The sequence below is a fragment of the Oreochromis aureus genome, linkage group 3, assembly GCF_013358895.1.
Source record: "Oreochromis aureus strain Israel breed Guangdong linkage group 3, ZZ_aureus, whole genome shotgun sequence".
Taxonomy (NCBI): domain Eukaryota; kingdom Metazoa; phylum Chordata; class Actinopteri; order Cichliformes; family Cichlidae; genus Oreochromis; species Oreochromis aureus.
Window position 1 is genome coordinate 75,919,457 of NC_052944.1, and position 13,778 is coordinate 75,933,234.

The 13,778-nt window shown below is 38.8% G+C and overlaps 1 protein-coding gene across 1 annotated transcript; it reads left to right on the forward strand.

Annotated features, from left to right (window-relative positions):
- The first annotated feature begins 10,969 nt into the window (after nucleotides 1-10,969).
- On the forward strand, nucleotides 10,970-13,339 carry LOC120437695 (CD276 antigen homolog). Its single transcript, XM_039608211.1, has 3 exons — nucleotides 10,970-11,363; nucleotides 12,054-12,392; nucleotides 12,631-13,339. The coding sequence occupies exons 1-3, from the start codon at nucleotides 11,303-11,305 to the stop codon at nucleotides 12,774-12,776; spliced, it is 546 nt and encodes a 181-aa protein (XP_039464145.1). The 5' UTR covers nucleotides 10,970-11,302; the 3' UTR covers nucleotides 12,777-13,339.
- The last annotated feature ends 439 nt before the right edge of the window (nucleotides 13,340-13,778 follow it).

The window sequence follows — 13,778 nt, forward strand, 5'->3', positions numbered from 1 at the left end:
CCATACACCCACCCGCCCACAACCCCGGCGACACACCAACCAGGACCCAAGCCCCCGAGGCCCGGCCAGGGCCCCAGCCCAGAGACGGAGCACCCCCAGAACCTCACGCCCGTACCGGACCCACCCAGGGGCAGCCAGGCTACAAGGTCAGTAACCCACGTCCGTCAGCACAGACCCTCCCCTAGCCCCGCTGCACGCAGCCACAAGGAAACCGTCACCTAAGAGCCAACAGAGCCCTTAATTGGCCATGACCGCTACCCCGGTTTGAACCCTCCAAGGAAGATGCTCCCGGGAAATCCCCCGACGCCCCAAGCCTGTCCCTACCCCACACCAATCACAACAGCGAAGGTGGGACCAAACTGTGACCCCCCCATCCCCACTAGGTGATGGAGCTGATCAAAGGAGCCCAGAGCAATTGATCTGATGTGGTGGCAGAGGCTCAAGACTAATGTAATCTAATAAATAATTTCTATATTTGTGTGATGGCTGCACTTACAGCCACACAGTGGTAATACCCACCATGTTGGTGTAGAGGCATATAAGTAACATTGTATTCACATTTGTCTTTCTTTAAATATAGGAATTAATTTACAGGACAATAAAGGTTTTGGTTTAGACTTAATTCACATATCCACATAACACTGCATTCTAAAATAAGTGAGCACATTTTAGTTTACACTGTTATGTATGATTAATCTTTTGTTTTCTGAGTGACCTTAGTTGCAGCTGTTCCAGTCCCTTGATTAAGGAGCCAAGAGGTGGAAAAGGGGCGGAGCGAGCTTTAAAGGAAAACTGCAAATTGGTTCATACCATAACTCGGGACCATGGGGGGGAATTGGAGTTCATTATGTTAGGTTTAGTTAGGCTTTGTGTGTTTTACCCCTTCTCGTGTTTTTTGTGGGCTGATCTGCCACTATTTAAGTTTCCCCTTTGTCTCGTTAGTTAGGTCAGTTTGTTTGAGTTATCAGTAGTCTTGTCAACTTTGAGTAGAGTTTTGTTATTTTGACCTCTTTTATGGGCTCAAGATTTTGATTCTTTTTGCATGATTTAACCAATTATGTTTTTGGGTTAAATAAAAAATCTTTTTTTTGGACTTTAACCTGTGCCTAAGTTTCCTTCACTGCTCCTTCACTGAATTGGTTTGGCAGTGTGAGCAGTTGTTGGTAGACGTAAAGCCCATCTTGAACATCCTATGTAGTATTTTGTATTGAATTAAGTGAAGACTGGGATTTCTAATTAGATGAAAGGTTTTTAAACACATCTGAGACCAGAAGTTTTGGTCTAAGTTAACTGATAAATCCGCTTCCCATTTTGCAATAGGAAGTGATATTGATTCATCTGTTTTGAAAGCATTCTGTATATTTTGGAAAGTAATTTGGGGGTTTTAAGAGTAAGAAACTGAACCACACTTGGTGGTGTTTGTAGTTCAGCTTCAACCGGTTTAAATTTCTTTTTTACTATGGATTTAATTTGTTGATATTCTAAAAAGCTTTTCTTGTTGATCCCATATTGTGTAACTAGTCCGTCAAATGAAATAAATTCTGTTCCTTCTAATATATGTTCTAAGTATTTGATTCCTTTACCACTCCAATCTGGAAAGTTTATCATATTATTGTTTTGTAATATGTCAGGGTTATTCCAGATAGGTGTACGTTTGCATGGGATTAATAAAGACTCTGTCTGACAGCAGATAGCAGTAGATTAGTAAAGTTACCATCACTAATCTACTGCACTCTGATCACATCACTCAGACCAGCTGCTTTCTACAAAGTCTCATCAACAACATCTTTAGAAACAAACATCAACAACCAGGAAGCAGCTTCACCTCTGATCACACACACACTCAACTCTACTCACTCACCTGGAGGAACGACATGCAGATCGATGATGCTTGTGATGTCTTCTTGCCAGTGTGTTCGTCTCATGATGACATGACACTCGTATGTTCCACTATCAGCAGCCCTCACATCCTTCAGAATCAAAGACACGTCTCCATCCTTCATCTGTCTGTCCCACAGATCCACTCGGTTTCTAAAAGATGGATGCTGGCTGTCTTGAAGAAAGTATCCATCCTGCTACAAGAGCACATATTCATCTCCCAGGTCAGCTCTGCTCCACTCAACAAGTCTGATGTTGTTGTTTGTATCTCGACATGTCAGACCTGTCCAGACTCAGCTGTGATGATTTTCTGGTCTGAAAGAAGAAAAAACACAGAACAGAGAGGTTAAAGGTCAAAGTACAACTGTTCACTTCTACAGCAGCCAATCACAGAGAGAAGGGGAGAAAACTGTGTTTCCAAATTTAAATGTCTATTACAACCATGATACTAATAAGTGTTATAGCATAAAAGAAAAAACAACATCTACTGTCACACAGTTTCGTGTCTTGTTTTTACCAAGTCCTGAAAATGCAAAAGCCATGAAAAGTTAAAAACATTTAATAACAATTACAATACTTAAAATTGTCTTCTCTTCTGTATCGTAACAATAAAACAACAAGAAGTCAAAAACTGAAACAGGCCCTTTCTTACTCTGAGGACACTCCACCTCCATGCCCAAACTGTCACCTCTGTCCCATGAAGAACATACAAACAGACATGACAGGAACAGTTTCGCAGGTTTGAGATTCAATTTAATGATCATTTTCCTTGATTTAACAAACACTAGGGGAGCCAAAATCCATCCTGATAGGTCAAATTTAACAGTTTGACAGTACAAAAATATCTGTAGCGCTTGTACAGCATAAACAGAGAATAGTGATCAAATTTCAGGCTCTTATAATAATTCATTCACCCATTCGCTTCCGCTTATCCTTTCCAGGGTCGCGGGGGGCGCTGGAGCCTATCCCAGCTGTCATAGGGCGAGAGGCGGGGTACACCCTGGACAGGTCGCCAGTCTGTCGCAGGGCTAACACATAGAGTCACAGACAACAATTCACACTCACATTCACTCACAGATTCACACCTATCCATCGGATGCCTCTGAGGAATCAAAAGAACTCGATAAAGTGTTGATACCCCTTATATGCACCCCTGAGCATAGGCTTACCACCATACTACTTTAGCTTAGCACGATGGCTGGAAGCAGAGTGAGCAGCCAGCTTGGCTCTCAAAGTTAAAGTTAAAGGGCAGCTGTACCTCTGGGCTTCCGTGGTCTGATGACTATTCGTTCATAGTTGACCTCTTCTGTTCTCAGTGCTGAGTAGACTATGGCTGGATCACTGTCTGCAAAAACAGATCTGAATTACTGCAAGTATGTCTTGATGCATGCTCAATCATCCAGGTAAGTAAATCTCCAAAAGGTTGATTTTTTTCATCTGGATGTATCGTTTTCAGTGGGAGAAACGTTTCATCCAAATTACTTCAGTCTCAGCTGACTGCAGGTTTCAAAAACGCTACGTCCAGATGAACAGAATCAACCTTTTAGGGTACTGCAAGAATGACTGCAACAGTATGGTTAACTTCTTCCTCTACAGCTATGGAAAAAGATTTTATGATTTTATCTTATGCAACATTATGAATACATGAGCGGTGCCTTTTATAAACAGCAGCAGCTTTTCACAGGTTCTTTCTTATCTTAACACCTCTGCTGCGCAAGAAGACCTGGCAACAAGGAACTGGTGGGCGTTTCTGAGACAAAAGCAAGCGGACGACCACAAAGATATTATCTGCTTTCAGTGCAAACTGACACTGTTTTCACAGAGCACAAAGCACAGGTTCTTACAGCATGAATACTATTATTAGCCAGAGAAGTACAGTGACACTAAGTAGGGGAGAAGTCTCACCTACTTTACACTAACTGGAGTCAACAACAGGAAGTAGCTGCTGTGGATCTACATGCAGAATGGCAAAGAAGTCAGAAATGGTTTTATAAATAACATTTATTCTCTTCAGTCTCACTCATATCAACCACTGAATCCCACCAATCCTGCTGGTAACTTGTGTATACACTGAACTCTGATAAGAGGGCAGCATTTGAAAAAAGGTATCTCAGTTATAACACTGCCAAATGTTCTAAAGTCACAAGACCCTTGACGTGCTGGCGCTGAGTTCAAGCTGTCAGACCCATCCTGAGTCACTGCTGTTAGTTAACGCTCCAGAAAATTACAGATGAGACTCATTTGGGCAAAAAATCCCCTTAAAACAAAACAAAAAAACCCTCTGAGATGCTTTATTCCTCTGAAAACTTGACAGAATTTGGCAATTTGATATATTTGCTGAGTGAACACACGTTTGTAGTAAGAGTAAGAATTATGAAGCACTTGTAAAAAAAAATTAATAATAATAATAATAATAAAACATACTTCTGATAGTGAAGACTTTTTTATATATTCATTTGAGACTAGTTATTGGTAACTAACTTGTATTCACTTATTTATAATTTCTCTGATTTTCTAAAATTTCCTAGAAAACTTAACACAAAATCTTCAAATTTCCATTGTGATATTCTCTGCAGCCTGATGTAGAGTCTGATGCAGCTACTTGCGAAGCATTAAGTAAGTTGATGAACATGATAAACATTTAATGTAATGTTAGCATCTAATGTTAGCATGTAGCTCAAAGCAAAGCCTTAGTGTGTGGCTGTAGCAGTGAACCATGATGGAGACGAAGAAGAACATCTGTACCTTTCATCTTTGACTTTTTTTTCCTTTTCTTTGATGATGATTGGTCCATAACTGACATCTTCAGTTCTCACTGCTGAGTAGACTATAGCTTCATCACTCTCTGCACAAACACATACAAAGGACATCAGTGCAGGTAGAACACCGAAAGAGATTGTGTTGATGGTGCTTCCCCTGATGCAGTAATACTTCTTAATAATTTCATAAAGTATTACGATCATATTAAAAGTTTACAATTATTTCAAATGAAATACATGAAAACAGAAGATAGATTCCAATTTTAATTATTTACACTACAATAAAAGAAAAAGAGTAAATTGAAAATCAGTGACTAAAAAGATCTTCTTCTAAGTAGTAATGACTCTTAAAGAAAATAGCCAAATCATAATGTTTGATAAATCACAGAATATTTGATATGTTCATTTGTTTTTCTTTTAATGATCTATCAATCCTGTTATGGACCTTGCTTTGTGTACTGGGCCACAGTTGTGCTGGAACACACAAAAAAAGTCTTCCTCAAACGGTTTCCACAAAATTTGAAGCACTGAACTGTCTGAAATGTCTTGGTAAGCTGGGGCATTAATTATAAAGTAACAAGCAGTTTCCATATTTCTGTTAAGAAATACAAATCTGATGTTATCATCAGTCCAGTGCTAATTCTCTAATGTTAACATAGTAGTAAGATGGTAAACACAATGAAGAATAAAACCACTAAAATCAGGGTGGTAGCTTTCTACTGTTTTTATTTAGCTTAAAGCTGTCTTAGCTAATTATAGGCCAATCTCCAACCTTCCTTTCATATCAAAAATCCTTGAAAGAGTAGTTGTCAAACAGCTAACAGATCATCTGCAGAGGAATGGCTTATTTGAAGAGTTTCAGTCAGGTTTCAGAGCTCATCACAGCACAGAAACAGCTTTAGTGAAGGTTACAAATGATCTTCTTATGGCCTCTGACAGTGGACTCATCTCTGTGCTTGTCCTGCTAGACCTCAGTGCAGCGTTCGATACTGTTGACCATAATATCCTATTAGAGCGATTAGAACATGCTGTAGGTATTACAGGTACTGCACTGCAGTGGTTTGAATCATATCTGTCTAATAGACTCCAGTTTGTACATGTAAATGGAGAATGGAGAGATGGATGGAGAAATCCTCTTCACCCACTAAGGTCAATTATTACACTCTGAGGAGTGTTTAGATTATATGAAAAAGTAATCCAATTCTATCGATATTCATTTAGAGTCTGTTTCTTCCTGTTAAAGGGAAGATTTTATTTCCGACTGACGCTAAAGCGCTTGCTGGGGGGGGGGGTCATATGGTTGTTGAGGCTTCTCATTTCTTTGCAATCTTGTAGGGTCTACCTTACAATATAAGTGTTTTGAGGCAACTGTCATTGTGATTTGATGCTATATAAATAAATTGGAATTGAATTGAATGACAAATAATAAAATTAAACACAAGCCAAACCATGTTACACATCTAATAAACAACATGGGACTGCGTGTGATGCAGAGAGGCGGAGATTGGAAGTCTTGATTGAAATACAAAGCTTGTAATCATGTTTCCTGTTGTTTGAACTGTGTGTGTTTGTGTTCAGACTTTAAACCAGAGCCAGCGACCATCTACTCTTCACTGAAGTAGTCCACCAGTCCAACCACTGACTGCTGAGGGATACACTATGAATGAAGTTCAATGCACACAAGATTTCTTTGCATTAGCTAGCTCGAATAAAAGTAAAAACCCAGTTGGAGATATCAGGTATCATGCAACTGGTTAACAAATTTCATTGTTAAGCTGGGCTGTCTGCTTCAGGTTTTGTTCACTTTTACAAAACAAGGGCTGCTACAACAAAGTCATGTGACTGTTCTCCCAAACAATATGATCCCTCTGAGTGCCGCCCATTCCAATCAAGGACAATATTACATAATGAAAATAAAATGTTGATTAAAGATCTATACATAACAAAATTATAAAAAGTAAAATGCAATACTGTTGCAAATAAGACAAGATTAGCGATTTTCACCAGGAGTAATCTGGTGATTTAGCATACTGGGCCATGAACATGAGATGTTTCCTGATGACTTTAAATTGATTTAAATTTAATCTGAACATAACCTGCCCCTGAACAGGTTATGTGTTCAGCTTAACGTATCACTGATTTAACCAGATTAAAAGACAGTCCGTTTAATGACACAGTATGTTTACATGGTGGGGCTCACTAAGCCATTGATTTCACTTTGTAACAAATCTTACTGCTACTAGTGCCTCGGACCAGACTACATCCACATATTAAAAGGATAAAAATTTTTCCTCTTATGAGTTGACTTCATCTGGTTTGTTTGGTTTTTTTGCGTTTTTCATGTTTTTTTGTTTTTTTATTGCCGTTTGTCACAGCACCAATTCACTTGATCAGCCCTTTCCATAAAGTTCTGTTCTCACTTGTGTGGTTCTGTGTGTTTCACTGAGGTATCCGGTGGACTTCACTTGTTCCACTTTGCTTGTGGCTAACTGATACAACCCTTCTCTCGTTCTTCAGTATCTCTCAGAAAACAAACACAAAACCGGACCACAACAGGAAAATCATTCATTGGCTGTTTTATTTTGACTGCTGTTTAAAACAAGTCTAACTGGAAATTCAAGGCGACCAGCCTTGAAATAGGTCTGAAATTACACAACAAAGAAGCATCTAGGCCAGAGCATTTAGCAGAGACTTTAAAGGTTATAGGTACATGGCCTACAGTCAGGCTGCTGTTTATAAGCCTTTGGATGTAAGGCCCAATAGTGTCCCAAGCTTCTTTAATAAAAAATTTAACAAAAAAAAAAGCGAGGGGAAGGACATCACTAGGAGAGCCAGACTTGATTTGGGTAACAATTTTACCCAGAAAAGACAGACACACAGGTTCAAAGTGGCTAAAAACTGCCAAAGGCGTAATAGTAAAAGAAGAGTCATAAGATACCCCCTTCTTATGACCCTGGGTATGATATGTGCTCTAATAGTTAAAATCTTGTCAACAAAGAAATTTTAAAAAGCTTCAAAGTTTCAACAGAAGCTTCTGTACAGTTGGATAGGGGAAGGTTAAGAACAGTTTACTAAATAATACATGGGACTTAAGGCAGTTGTCGTTAATAATACCTACAAAATAAATGGATTTCTGGTTCTTAACAGTTTTCTGATATTGATGCCAGCTATCTCTTAAGATATCGTAAGACACTGGTAGCTTGTCTTTTTTCCCCATTCACCTTCTGCTTTTCTGCACGCTCTTTGAGCAGCCCGAGTGATGTAACTCAGCCACGGCCCAGACTTCGTTTTAGGCCGCCTGACCTTCAGGGGAGCAACAATATCCAGAATGTTTGGACAATGGGAGATAAATTCAGCAGTCAGCTCCTCGGTGTCAGCACAGGCCGAGAGCTCTGAATCAACATTAAAGGCCATAGAAAACTGAGTGGCACTTGATGGTTTAACTATGTGAGAAGCAGGAGGAGGACCACAGGCAGCGATATTGCAGGGAAAAGACGTTTCAAACAAAACAGGCATATGATCGGAAAGGACAGGATCATGAATTTCAAAGTTATAAACAAGTAAACTATGTGACAAACCCAGATCCAGACTGTGTCCATGTTTATCTGTGGGACCAGTGACCAGTGACTGCAAAACATTAAGCATCAAATAGGTTTGAAAAGTCCTTTGCCAGCGGTTTAGTAGGACACATGAATTTAACACATGAATATTCATATCACCAAGCATTAAAACCTTGTCATACTTTGGCATTATTTCAGTCAAGAACTCAGAGAAGTCATTAATAAAGTTCCTGTTATATTTAGGTGGACAGTAAATCACAGTTTGATGACAGAGCGAAGCCAAAGTTTTGGCGTTGTGATAACAGCTTTGAACTGTCCACGCACTCATCCTGAAAACACCCCGTCATTAAATCAACTCTAGTAGTAGCATCTATTACAGCAATAAAGACATCTTTAGATTTCGTGCACCTTGTAGACTTAAGTCATGACTCATTCTAATATTCTCCTCCTGAAACTCTTACAAATACATATGCCTTAAGGCCAGCCACAAAATACTTCTAGTCACAAACTAACTCTCTGCTTCTTCAGTAAATCCAGCAGATTTTCAACATCTAAAGAGGTTTTGTGCTGCTGCAGACGTCAGTGAATCTGGCTTTGGATGTCCCTTCCTATTTAAAACAACCTTTAAAATAAAGGGATATTTTCACTGGCTGTCCTCGTGTTCAGGAAACACCTCACCCAGTGACAATCACAAATGGTTATTGTGAAAAACAAATCCTCTTTAAAGAATAATTCTCAGGTGTTATGGGGAATATACAAACGTCAATCACAGCAACAAATCCTGGCTTCACCTGCTTCCAAGGTGCATGGAGAAGATGAGAGAATTAAAAAACAAACAAAACAAAAAAAAACAGGAACTCCAGCAACACTTGAGGAAAGAAGAACAACTTTAATAATTGACCAACGCGTTTCGGCTTGTGGCCTTCATCAGGGTCATAAAACATTGTAAAAAAACAAACAAACAAACAAAAAAAACAAACAAAAAAAAACGTCGCCACTACTGAGCACCTGTATCTGTAGTGTTTCATTATAATGTTATTCAATGAATAAACTTGTAGATACTGAAGCTGGTGCGCCAAAATGCGTTACCAAGATTTTCCTTAAATAAAAGGGGGAGAACATGTGAATTAGAATCTCAGGGCCACAGGTGTATGGGGGGCGGGGGGGAAGTTTAAACCCGGAGGGGAAAAGCAGGAACAAAAACCAAATACTGAAAAACAAAAAGGAAAAACTTACGCAAAAAAAATCTCTTGGTACACTAAAATCCCCCAGGAATAGATGAGCAATTCTAATAAATAAATAAACAAATAAATAAGGAGGACGAGGAGAAACCTTCCATCTCGTCCCGTCACAGCCCAGCTTGCGCTCCGCACTCGAGTCTCAGCTACAGCGTCTTCCCTTGTGGTGTTGCCCTGTAAGCAGACAGATACCAGAACCATCGTCCGGGAAGCGGGCAAATAGCCATGGCGGCCCTCCCCAACACCACTGCACCCGCGAACAACAGTGGAGACTGCTCACAAGTGCAGGGCAGAGGTTGTTGATCACACGCGTTTCTTTCCACCGGCTGCTGTCTCTGTCGCCGGAAAATGAGACGTTGCATAGCTCTGCTCTGGCCGTCCTTCCACAAGCCGTTTTACCTGGCGATCATGCAGCATGTTGTTCTCTCTCACGCTCCTTTCTCTTCATATGTAGAGCCTCACTCGGTGCCCTACTTTCTTTAAACAGTTCCTTTCAACAGCTGATGGCCCGCCTCAGGGCACATCCACAGCACGACAGGTGCTCGCTCTCAGCTAATTTGTCCAATGTCCAGCCAATCAGAATAAAACCGATTATAAAGAAAAATCAAAATTTCCACTGTGTGACAAGTTCAGGGCGCTGAGAGTTTGATTCAGAGTATAAGAGTCGTTTTAGCACTGCAGCCCTCTCAGATAATAAATATACTTTTCTTTGTTTAATCTTTAGCTTTATGTACTGCCTCTGAACCCTCTTATCTCAGTTTCGACCTGCTAGCCTTCTCTTACTTTTGCTGTTTTGCTTCCACCACTATAAAATCACACTTCCCGCACAGCTTTTTCTCTCTCTCTCAGTGTACTTAGAGACCAGTTTCCCATTAAAAAAAAATCTATATTTTCTGCATTACTCGCTTGCTTTTTACGCACCAGTCTGCCGCTGTTTTTTTTTTTTCAAAAATGACCTCCGACAAGAAAGTCTCATTTCTGCTATTCATGACCGAAGAAATGTAAACTTTTAAAAATGATGTCAAACGACAAAACGCTTTATCTCTAATAAAACCTCTGTAATTTTGCTCTGCCTCACTTCAGCAGCATCAGGTAATGTTCATATGTTGATTCATGGTTTTCTTCATGTTTTTTTGATCTACTGCTGAATATTTTTAAGCTGGTTATCTGCTATAAAAAGTCAGGCAAGAAAAATCTACTTTATGTTTTCCTCTGTTTTATCCTCAGTTACTTTGACACAAGGGTATCTGCTGTGAAGCTTACAGCGAATCAAATATTTAATAATGCCCACGGAAATTGCGTAAGTATTCTGATTCTGAATTCCCTTCCGTGTTACATTCATTGACACATTCATTCAAAGACAATGATCAGCTCAAAGTACTCTAAATATACACTGCATTATATCGAGCAGCAGCTGCCCACGTTACACTGTGACTGTCACCAAGTAACGTGGGCGTTTCCCAAATAAACAGCAGGTGTTAAACAGGTTACAGGTGAACAGGAAGTTTGAAGATAACCTCGAGAGTCAGTCAAGTTGATCGGTTGTGTCTTGAGGAAACTGTTGGCTCGACATTAGTGTTGCAGAAAAACAGGGTTGCGAAACCAGGTGGAATTTTAATTAAAATAATTTCTGAAGATAATATTCATGCGTGTATTTATTTGCACGAGCTGGAGACCTTTTTTGTCGATGTCGTTAATCCTGTCAAATGGCATGAATCACTCACAGACCGAGATGATCATTTGGTGAAAACAACTAAAGTTCAGATGCAAAATCTAGAAGACAGAGTTTGGAAACTGTTCACTGAAAACACCAACAAACTCAAACAACAAACTACGTGGTGCATCATCTGGACTCGAGAAAACGAAAATGTCTGCTGTTACTGAGTCACTCTACTTGGCTTTCCTGTTTGTTGTGTTTGTTTGTGCAGGTGAGATTTAACTGTTTGAAACTAAAGTATCTTCTCTCGATAAAAACATTAAGAAGTTAATTACTTTCATATTGATTGATATGATTTCCATGCCATTAATTGCTTTTTAACATTATGCAGTTGTGTTATTCCAACTTAATGTACATTAGTTCGACAAAGTTAATTGATTATGTTGAACAAACCTTTTTACTGCAGTTTAGTCTAACTTTATTTAACCGAGTTGATACAACCCCTCTAAATTACATTATTCCAACAAAAGTTTTTAATGCTAATAAAAAAGAAATTTAATAATGTAGAATTGTTTTCCCTGATTATTTTAAGTCAATTTAAAGAGGGTTTTTTTTTTTTTACATTTAACAGTCTAGAATCTGATAAACATAAAACTGGATTTGTAACAACTTTCACTCCATCCATCCTCTTATTTTTATTATTATTATCAGCACATGTTGTTGTTCTGTGGAAGCCAACATCTTGTAGTTTCTGACACTTTGCATGTTTAGCATGAGGCTAAAATTCCCCCTCAGTGGGTCACTGGTGACCTGGTGGATGTTCAGAGGTTTATTAAATCCAACATGACTAAAAACTCAAATGTCAAAGAAATAAACAAAATATTTAAAGCAAATCTGAATTCTGATTATAATTGTACTTTTCACCTTTAACCTCTCTGCTCTGTGTTGTTTTCTCTGTCAGACCAGAAAACCATCACAGCTGAATCTGGTCAGGACGTCACTCTGACATGTCGAGCTCCAAAAAACAAGATCAGAGCTGTAAAGTGGAGCAGAGCTGACCTGGGAGATGAATATGTGTTTTGGTGTAAGGGTGGGTGGTTTATTTTAGATTACCAGCATCCATCTTTTAAGAACCGGGTGGATCTGCAGGACAGACAGATGAAGGCTGGAGACGTGTCTTTGATTCTGAAGAATGTGAGGGCTGCTGATGATGGAATATACATGTGTCATGTCAACGTGAGAGGAACACGCTCAACTGAGCTCATCAGCATCATCACACTGAGAGTTGTTGATCCTCCAGGTGAGTGAGTAGAGTTGAGTGTGTGTGTGATCAGAGGTGAAGCTGCTTCCTGGTTGTTGATGTTTGTTTCTAAAGATGTTGTTGATGAGACTTTGTAGAAAGCAGCTGGTCTGAGTGATGTGATCAGAGTGCAGTAGATAATGTCTGACAGCAGTTTGAAGAGGAAATGGATTCTGTTCTGTTCTTCACTCATCACCTACCTGACAGCTGACACCTCACACCTGTTTCTCACCTGCAGGTCAGACAGGAGGATCTACTGTACTTATGTTTGTTGGTGTGGTTCTTCTCTCTAGTGTTACTGGTGGTGTTTTTGGTGGTGCTTGTGGTTTGGTGACCGAAATACTGATAAATAAACTTTCAAGAAGATCCAGGAGATGGCTGTAGAACTCACACAGCCAGAGTTTCATTTTCTTTATCATTTCTGTGATTATCATCATGTTCAGACTAAGACCAACAGTGTGTCTATCCTGTCTATCTGCGTCTTTAAATTACAGTTTATTTATCTCCAGGCTATCCATGAGTTTCACTGACACAAACTAAAACTGTTAAATATAAAGTAATGTTCTATAATGTCAGAATTAATTGGAGTTTTATTTTAGCTTCAGGATCAGCAGCTGTTGAAGTATAATTACAGACACAGATTCAACAACACAAACACTGTTTGTCATAATCTGAGTGTAGATGAAGTTCTGTGGAATTTAAATGAACAGTTATCTGGATCCTCATATTCAGGATCCATTGATCAGCTACAACTGAATGGGGTTTGCATAATGTTTTATTAATTTCAGTTCATCAAATCTGCCTTCTAAAAAACTTTTATGACATTATATGAAGATAAATGTTGTTGCAGGCTCATTGTTCTTTTGACTTTTTGAAAGAAAGCTGAAGAATCTAAAGCTCTTAACCATGTGCACTTTCTCTTGTCTTAAGCTTTTTTGTTAATAAAGATTTACATGCAAATCATTTTTTTAAAATCTTCGTGTTTTTGTGATGTACAGTGGTGAAATGTCTAGTTATCGTCATTATTATTATTATTATTATTATTATTATTATTATTATTATATCAAAAACTGATTGAATTGAAACCTTGCTGAGTATTCTCATGAGACCTGCAGAAACAGATTGAAGCCTTTATATTAGCAAAGAAAGGTTAAAAGACTTATTTACTCACAAAAGGTGGAATATTCTGATCAGTCCTAAAACTGAGCTTTTCTCTCTTTCATAATAAAGCATTTTTATTCTTAATCAGAGCAAAATAAAATATAAGTTTGATAAATTTATAAATGAGAGATGTAATTTGAGTAGTGAAAACATAATCAGAAAACTCAAATACAAGAAAATCTAAATGCCGCTTGATATGAATAATTTTAGGTAGAATGTGTAAAT